Source organism: Poecilia latipinna, unplaced genomic scaffold, assembly GCF_001443285.1.
Source record: "Poecilia latipinna isolate Pla-1442-1.1 unplaced genomic scaffold, P_latipinna-1.0 Scaffold5645, whole genome shotgun sequence".
Lineage (NCBI taxonomy): Eukaryota > Metazoa > Chordata > Actinopteri > Cyprinodontiformes > Poeciliidae > Poecilia > Poecilia latipinna.
The window spans coordinates 1-9321 of NW_015118261.1; the positions used below are offsets into that span (position 1 = coordinate 1).

Genomic DNA, 9321 nt, shown 5'->3' on the forward strand with positions numbered 1-9321 from the left:
GGGGGGGGGGGGGGGGTCTAGTCAATATGCTTCTGTGTGAGATCATGCAATTACGCTCAAAATTATTCCTACTCAGGCTCATTATAAATTTTACATCGTTCAACCCAATCCATAAATTTGTACATTCAAGTTTGTAAGAAGGCCACTTGTTTAGCCATTAAAATCCAGGTAGGAGTATTTTTATTGTAAGAGTGTTTAATACAAATATGGACGCCACAATTTTCAGATTTTTATTTGGTTAAAAAAAATAAATCTAAAACCGTGCCCAATTTTTCCTCCACTTCAGCTCCTTTATCTGCCACATAAACTCCTATTAATTAACACACAAGTTTGAGGTTTTAATGAGACAAAATGTAAAAAAAAAAAAAAAAAAAAAACGTTTAAGGAGCATGGGTAGTTTTGCAGTAATTAAGGCATTGGGAGACGGCGAGTTGCTGATTGCTCCGGCGTACGGGTCACAACATCATCCATCTTGGAACAGATGTTCCTCCTCAGAACATTGGAAGATGTTACATGACAGGGGGTACGATACAGATATGCTCTATCTCTCTTTGCACCGCAGAAAGGAATGTGTTCATGTGTTATCTTTACCAATTATATCTTCTGTCAAAAATAAATGAACTGCTGCGTGTTTCACGTGCAAGCAGGGCATTTAAAAAAAAAAATGCTATCTGTGGAAAATATGCTGCAGCTTGAAGAACTCCTTCACGTCTCGAGCGCGACTGTTGCACCACCTGCATAGAGGATGAATTGTAAAGAAATGTTCTTGAATCTCATCATTAATCATTTATTTAACATCAGTGTTGCTCTAGTGAATGATATATCATTCTTTTATGTTTTGATGGACTTTCTACGGTTGATTTTGATTTTTTTTTTCCTCTTGTAAAAGACATTAAAAGTAGTAGGAGGTAAAGACTGAGGTATTAAACCAGATATTGCTGTTTCCTGTTCTCCGCCCGTTTCATTTTTATTACCGCATCAATACTTAACTGCGTTTCCCTAATTTTTCATCATGTTTCATTTGGTTTAAAGGAATGCATGAATCCCTGCTGCAACGCTACTACCTGCACTCTGAAAGGCGATGCTGTCTGCGCACATGGGCACTGTTGCCAGGACTGTCAGGTAAATTGTGTTTCTGACAAACGGAATTCTGTAAAACGACATAAAACCGAATATATTTAATGAAATGTAGTTGCTCATACTCAGACGCTCGTTGCTTTGTTTGAGCTGTGCGTCTTTGTCTCGCTTGTTTTCTACCTCCGAGTGCAGCTGAAGCCGGCAGGAACGCCGTGCCGTGAACCCAGTAACTCCTGCGATCTGCCCGAGTTCTGCACAGGCGGCAGTCCCCACTGCCCTGCCAACGTCTACCTGCACGACGGCCACTCCTGCCTCAACGTTGACGGCTACTGTTACAACGGCATTTGCCAGACCCACGAGCAGCAGTGTATCACTCTGTGGGGCCAAGGTATGTGTGCGTAGGACGCTGGAAGGCCTCCTTACTGGCCCGGTTTGACTCTTAAAAGCTCAAAAATTGATACGAGCTCTCAAAGGGTTTTTTTTATTTTTTTTATTGTGTCTGTCAGGAGCCAAGCCAGCTCCAGGGATCTGCTTTGAAAGGGTCAACTCAGCAGGGGACCCTTATGGCAACTGTGGCAAGGATTCAAAGGGCTCCTTTGCAAAATGTGAAGCACGGTGAGAGATGATGTTCCTGTAGAAATCAAAGCAGACCTTTAGTTTTGATATTCAGAATGATCTAACACTGCACCAAATAATTTGCTCTACACACGGGGGAAACGGATTTTCTTGAATATCGCAGTTTAGAATCGAATCAAACGTTCGCTAAACACAAACATCTCAATATCTTTATTTCTCAGTTTTCCAACTTCTTAGAAAGGCTCTTCTAGTGAAACATTGGTGATTTTAGAAAACAAAAAAGCAGCTTGTTTGTTTGTTTTTTTTTTTCTTTGACTGATGGTGTGAATTTAACACTACCAGCTCCACCTCAATGGCAGTAACATGTTAAAAATATCCTAAAGGCAATCGGTAATCGCGCCTTTGCAGTGGAACTGTTGTTGTTTTGTTTTTGTTTTTTTGCAACCATTTGACACTACTGAGCACGGATTGCTGATGAAACCATTTGGTGGATATGGTAATGGAGGCATGTTATTGGATTTATTACATTTTGGGTGGGATTGGAATAACAGGCTCTGGACTGCAAGGCTCTGTGTTATGCCCCAAGCTTTTTATACTTTCAAATATTCTAATACATTTTATATTATATTTATATCATTCAAAAAATTATAGCAAAACAAAATTTGTAATATTTACTTTTATTCAAATAAAAATTATAGTCAAATTAAAACTATGTAATCAGGCTCTTATGAGTGGTAATTGACTAAACTGTGCAGAGACTCATTAACGACGTTTAAAGGAACATATCTAAATGTATTATAGTTTTATTTAAAAAAATAACATTCAAATAGTTTTAGAGCAAGAAAATATGCATGTGACACTACTGCAGGTCATTGACTCAGGCGGATTAATCCAAATGCACGTCATGCTTTTTAGATTTTTGTTTGTAAAAGATTTAGAAAATCATTTGAAATGTTCCTTCTACTTCAGGTTTATGCACTACTTTGCTCTGATGTGTCACATAAATTCATGATAAAATACATCCCATTTGAAGAAAATGCAAAAAAAACAACAACAAAGTTTTTACTTGACTAGCCATAGCAGAAAGAGAACAAAAAACTCTCATGAATTTAAACTGGGATAGACAAAGACATTTGTTTCCGTTTCTTGACTATTTTTTTTTTTTCTGTGTTTTGATTGCCGTGCATGCAGAGATGCAAAATGTGGAAAAATCCAGTGTCAAGGTGGAGCAAACCGCCCGGTTATCGGCACCAACGCCGTTTCCATCGAAACGAATATACCCCTGCAGGAAGGTGGAAGGATATTGTGCCGAGGTACTCACGTCTACTTGGGTGATGACATGCCTGATCCAGGCCTGGTCCTGACGGGGACCAAGTGCGGAGACGGAATGGTGAGTTCGTATCACATCACATCCAGCAGTCTGCTAAGATACGCATGCCACTCTGAAGTACATGATGGTGGAATTTAAGGCAGTTCATCCAGTCATTTTGAGAACAAAAACTTCTGACCCAATTGGTAATAAGAAGCGAGTGGATGCAATTTAACTGAAAGGATAAAAATAAATAAATTGGAAAGTCTAATGTGTCAGACAAAATGTATTACAGAAAAAAAAAAAAAGATTCCTCCCATTCCTGGCTCAGTTTTATCAAAGCTGAGGCAGAAGTTTAACAATACTTTCTTCCATTCACTTTTGGTGTAAATGTTGGTCAAATTAAATGTATTTCTTCCCCAAAGTATGTTGAAAATCAGTGCCTGAGTTTTCTGCAATTTAAATTTCTCTCTGATTTTTGTTTCATTTTATTTTTTCGCACATTTACAAAACATATAGGCAGCTTCTGTTCAAGGTTGGTGCCTCCCCTGAGGTTTTCTATACTCTCCTTGGAGTCACATTGGGTTAGATTGTCATTGTCCAGAGATTTCTTTGAACTAAACTAAGCTGAAGTAAGCAATATGAGGACATTTCAATGACGATGTTAATTTTTCTACTAACATGTACAAGCTTTAGGATAAGTGCTGATGTGTCTTTCTGAAGATGTTAAGTTTCCAAAGATTAATGAACAAATGTATATATATATATTTTTTATTATCCAAGACTCTTAAATAAAGATTATTTCTTCACATTGTATCTGTAACTCAAAATTATTTGTGTAAAAACAAAACATAATTGTTTTTACACAAACAATGCTACATGCTGGGAATAGCAGTGGAATAATGAATGATGAGCCAAAGGCCATGACTTAATGTATTAGACATTTTTCAGGGTGTACTTTATTGTCATGTTGGACTTGCTTAAGCTCACACACTTAATTGATGACCCATTATTCACTCGATTTGGCTTCTCCCAGTGGTCATCAATTCAGCCAGTGGTCACTTCACTGATTCAGTTGCTCCATTTAGTCTAATTTACTTCACTGTAAACCTCTACCCATTTGTTATTTTATTTTATTTTTTTTAAAAGGGCCTCGGCCTTCTTCTGCCATTTCTCTCAGCGCCAGCTGCTGCTCATCCTCACATTTTAGACGGTTAACTTTGGGCGCGGTGCCTTTGACAATCAACTATGATGTATTTCCACTGGTAGCATAATTATATTTAATGCTGTTCTGATTTAGAGCTGTGGAGGGGAAATGAAAAGAAATGGTGAGCTGGATGTGCCTCTTCCCTTTAAGAGATTAAAAGATTTAGATTCTTTTTTTTTTTTTTAACTGCTCTGCCGTTTGAGCCCACGCTGTCAATATTTAATGTCTTTGTCTGCTTCAGATGTGTCTGAATCGTCGGTGCCAGAACGTCAGCGTTTTTAGTGTGCACGAGTGTGCAGCCAAGTGCAGCGGCCGAGGGGTAAGTGCAGCACCTTCCTCATCCTCGTTCGGCTGCAAAAAGCCGTTTCGAACAGATCTAAACCCGTTTAATACCCCATTTATTCCTCAAAGAAGCTTAAGCTGCAGTGTGTTCAAAATGCACCCCATTGTGTATTTATTAGGGAACAAACACAACGCTTGGCAATTAATCACTTAAAATGCTGAAAGGTTCAATCAGTTAGGCGTAATGATCTCATTTATGTTCAGCTCTATGCGCCATTCATCATACGCCCAGGCTGTCACTCTCGTCCTAAACTGCGTTTTGAATCATTTCAGATTTTTTTATTTGGAGCACAATTCCACGAGTTTAACTTTAAGCCAGGTTTGCCACAGGTTTTTTGGATCTCAAATTTGACATTCTTGCAACGTACTCGTTTCATACCTCTTGAGCTTTTTCACATTTCAAGGTATTTTTTATTTTTTTTGTGGTAAGCAAACGCAAAGCGAGCAGGTTGTGCACATTCGCAGTGTTCATTCCTACCTGCTTAAGTCGAAGCCAATTGGATTCCTAATTGTTTCAAGAAAACGTTTCACCTTTTTATCCAAAAAAAAGGCTTCAGTTCTCAGCATGGTTGGAAGTAATAACGTTCTACGTTTTAGTTGGAGCAGTCTCTCTTAATAGAGCCATTAACGACACGTGGAATCTGAAGCCACTTCCTCAGTGTTGGATTTTCCAAATTTAACGTAAATGGCTTCTTCCACTCTTCCCTCAAACTATTTATCCTCCCTGTCCAAAATGTCCTCTTTGCTGTCCTCAAACGTATCTGTTGGATTGGCCCATACTTTTTTTGTGGAGCAACGTTTTTGTTTCTCCAATTAAAGAAATAACATACTCATATTCCAATGAATACTGAACTTCTGTTAATTGTGGGGCTTGAAATGTACCTGAAATACCCCGTCTTTGTTTCTTAGACAACCCTTCAGCATATGGGATGTCACTTGTCATCTTTTCTTCTAATCTCCTTCAGTGGACTGAGTTTGAATGCTTTCTTAAAATCGTGAATGAACTAACATAAGTCCAGTTAATGTATCCACCAGTTTGAGGAGCTGCTTGATGTGTTTGTGTTCCTCGTCTTTTCCCTTGGGGGAATTTTTTTTTTTTTTTTTTTGGCCCAATGCTGAAAAGTCTCTGATGGCTGATAGATTAGGTGGCGAGATTCAAAAAGTAGGTACTACAAGATAAAGTCTCTCAACAGCTCCCAGAGGCTTCGGCCGTGACTGCGGCGCTCATTCCCTTCCATTACATCTCCAGGACAAATGGTTTTGATTGCCTCTTAAAACGAAACATCGCCAGTTATTACAGGGGTCGTACTTGTTTGTGCAGTTCCAGTAAAGACGCATAAAACCTCAAGGAATGTTTGACATACTGAAACAAAAGGATGTGGGTTTCTCTAGGAGAGAGGGCACCCCTGCATGCAGAGATTAGATCAAGATGTTGCTGGAAAGAGAATACCTCACCTGTTTCAGATTACCCAGGCAGGGAATCCTTCTGGAGATTCTCCCTCCTGCACTGAGCAGGACGGGGGAAGATAAGAGGGTGAGACTGTACAAATGTGGTGTCAGAGAAATGCTGCGCTTTGTTTCTCGTACCAACTCGCCTTGATTTGATTTGCTCAAGGCACCACAAAGTGCACCTGAGTGGGAACAACTAGAAAATACGTTTTTTTTTTTTTTTTTGAATTCAGCTTTTGTAAACAAAGTTTCTGAAGGGTTTTAAGCATAAATTCCACCGATGTGACATTTCTAGCCAGGCGACCTCGTTTCAGATGCAAAACAGATTTTTATTTTGCCGCAATTTATTTCGTATTTATCATTTAAATTAGGTAGCAGCCTTCATGAGTCAAAATCAGCAGCGCTCCGAAAGATCTAAGTGACGTTTGCAGCCGATTTTATAAATTTCATAGGTTGGTAGAATTGCACAAATAAGTCCCCCAGAGATTGGAATTAGTCAGTATCCCTTCGATCAGCTCTGATCAGCGCTTTGAATGCTGAAAAATTATGTTTTCTTTCTTTTACAACAAAATTTAAGTATAACAAATATCAACCAAGATGCACTTTAAGAATAATGGTAATAATTCTGTTAATCTTTTGTGTTCTGAAGGATTTAAAACTACTACCTTTATAACAGTATCAGCACATATGTATTTATTTTTCTCTTTTTTTTGTGCTGGTGTCCTTTAAAACAATAAAAAGAAAAAAGAACAGTCAAGTCAGACATCAAAGAAAACCAGAAAATCGTTTTTACCAGCCAAACCCTGATCAGCGGATTTCTTCTCTTTCGTCGTTTATAAGACGTAGCTTTGTAGCTAATGTCATATTGTCGAAACCACACCTTTAAAACCTAATCTCCAAATGTGTTTTTCATGCTCTGCAGGTGTGCAATAGCAACAAAAACTGTCACTGTGAGGCTCACTGGTCTCCTCCCTTCTGTGACAAGGCAGGTTTTGGAGGAAGTGTGGACAGCGGCCCCATCAGGCTGACGGGTAAAATCTACATCTTGTGCTCTTATAAAGTCCTGGACCGTATCTGTTTGGAACAGACTGGTTAGGCACGATCTCAGTAATAAACACTGAACCATCTGCAACAGTAAAACTGCTCCAGTTTATACTCATTTGTAGGTGAAGGGAAGCATTCACTTTCAACCGGAGGACGCCTCCTGCACCTTCAGAAGAATGTTGTCTTTACAACGTGCTAGAGGTTATGGAAGAAGATCAGATTTTTTTTTTTGGAGATGCTGACTGGCCTCTCACCTGTCTGTTTCTCAGTGCATCTCGTACTTCTTTACATTTTGCTTCCAGGCAGCTAGACGTTCTTGTAGCTTTTAAATTGGTCTTGAGCAACAGTTCTTCAGGCTTCAGAAATCTTGAAAGTTTTGCTTTGGACATTGGTTGCTTTTTTTTTTTTTTTTTAATGAGATCATGGCACCTTTTTGTTACTATGTGCTTGAAAATGGAAAAAAAAGAAAACAAAAAGGGAGCATTGTTAAAAAAAACAGTTAAAAAAAAGTTTTAAAAGATCCCAGATCCTACATTGTCTGCAGAAAATACGCCCACAGCAAAAAACACCGACAGTCGAAGCTGCTGAAATATCAGCTTGACTTGTTTAAGTTCCTGTTACTTCCATATGTTTGTTTTTATGAGCAGACAGCAGGAATCTGGCTGTGGGTATCCTGGTGGCTCTCCTCACCGTGCTGGTGGCAGCTCTGATCGTCTGCGTCAAGCGGAAAACCCTGATTGGCCTCCTGTTCGCCAGCAAGAAGGATCAAATGGAGAAGCTCAGGTTATAATTCAGTCATTTATCGACGCGTTGTCTAAAACGTTTAAAAGTAAGAGTTGGAATGTTTTCCAAACTGATATCCAGGCTTCCAGGGCAGTCTGGAAAAGTATGGAATATGGTTTAAGTATTTTCCCAGGTCTGGATAAGTTTCAGAAAAATGTTTTCCTTTGCTACTGTCTAAACATCCATCCATCCTTACTTCCTTCCTTTGTTTCTTCATTCCTTTTGTCTTTCATTCTCCTTTTTCCTTCTTTCTTTTGATCTTACCTTCCTTCTTTTTTCTAGCTTCCTTTTTGGTATGCTCTATACTTTGCCCCATTGCTTCTTTCCTCCACTTTCTTTCTTTCTTTCTTTCTCTTTCCTTTCCTTCTTTCTGTCCTATCTTTCTCTCTTTTTTACTTCTTTCATTGCTTCTTTTCTTCCTTTCTTCCTTCAATCCTTCCCTCCAAAATGTATATAGAAACCCTGAAGAGAATATTTGCTTCCACTGTATTCTGTAAAGTGAAGTCGGATTGATAAAACAGGCTCTTTATTTTCCTGTTCGTGCGGCAGATCAGAAAGCGCTCCAGTCAACGGACCGTCGGCTCCAAAGCATCACCCGTCTTCTCCGACCCGACCGGCCCCACCTCTGCCCCACAGTGCCACCATCTTCAAGGTGACATCTTCATCTACCAAACCCCCTAAACAAATTGCAAACGGCATCCCTACTGTATCCGTCTGAACAAAGCGGAGGATTAGCGCGTCAGTTTTCTGCCGATGTTGCAGCGGCTCCCACAAATCATCCTCCGCTGAATTGATGTGTTGTTTTCACACAAACGGCAGCTCGTTCAAATCCAATTAAGTCATCCCACTGAACGTGGATGTACGGAGGAGGCAGTGATAATGGAGTGCGGTGGTGAGCGAACGGCGGGGGTTTGGGGGGGAGGGGGGCTTAGGACACGCAAATGCATTTCTTGTCATTAGCAGCTGCCTGCTCAGAGAGAAATTGATTTATCTGCGTGTGAGGAATGTCGAGCTGCTCAGTTGACACCTTAAAGTAATTTTGTTGCTAATAATTGTGAGACAGAGGCCACGTTCTCTGCTGTAATGACTCTCGTGGCTGCTTCGCTGCGTGCTTTGACCGCTCCATTATCGCCCCAGCGCTAACAGGAAGTGATCTGATGGATGTGGAGGTTGCTCAAGAGCAAAGCCTAAGATGTTAGGTTAGAGCAGACACTTGTGTTGTAATATGTGTCCGATGCAAAGTTTTCTTTCGATTTTAGTTTGTCCCTGTATTATCAAAAATTTTAATGTTTCGCTTGATTTTTATCTGAAATACCAACACATCGGTTTATAAATCATTTTAACCTTAAAAATCCTAAAAAGTGCGGCAGGCATTTGTATTCAGTCGCCCTCTTTTTCGTTTCTTATTCGGGGAGCCATGTCTCGTTTTCTTTAGCTTCCACAGTCGTTCAATACTTTTTGTTGGCGTATCAAATAAAATCTGTGCTCTTCCTACGCCCCCCCCCCCCCCCCCCAAAAAAAAAAAAAAAAAAAA

At 39.7% G+C, this 9321-nt stretch overlaps 1 protein-coding gene across 1 annotated transcript; it reads left to right on the plus strand.

The window, feature by feature from the left end:
* The first annotated feature begins 995 nt into the window (after positions 1-995).
* LOC106943665 (disintegrin and metalloproteinase domain-containing protein 12-like) lies at positions 996-9293 on the plus strand. The gene is made up of 8 exons (XM_015026974.1): positions 996-1122; positions 1270-1465; positions 1584-1692; positions 2845-3043; positions 4411-4488; positions 6883-6987; positions 7648-7787; positions 8337-9293. The coding sequence occupies exons 1-8, from the start codon at positions 1039-1041 to the stop codon at positions 8503-8505; spliced, it is 1080 nt and encodes a 359-aa protein (XP_014882460.1). The 5' UTR covers positions 996-1038; the 3' UTR covers positions 8506-9293.
* Positions 9294-9321: the final 28 nt, after the last annotated feature.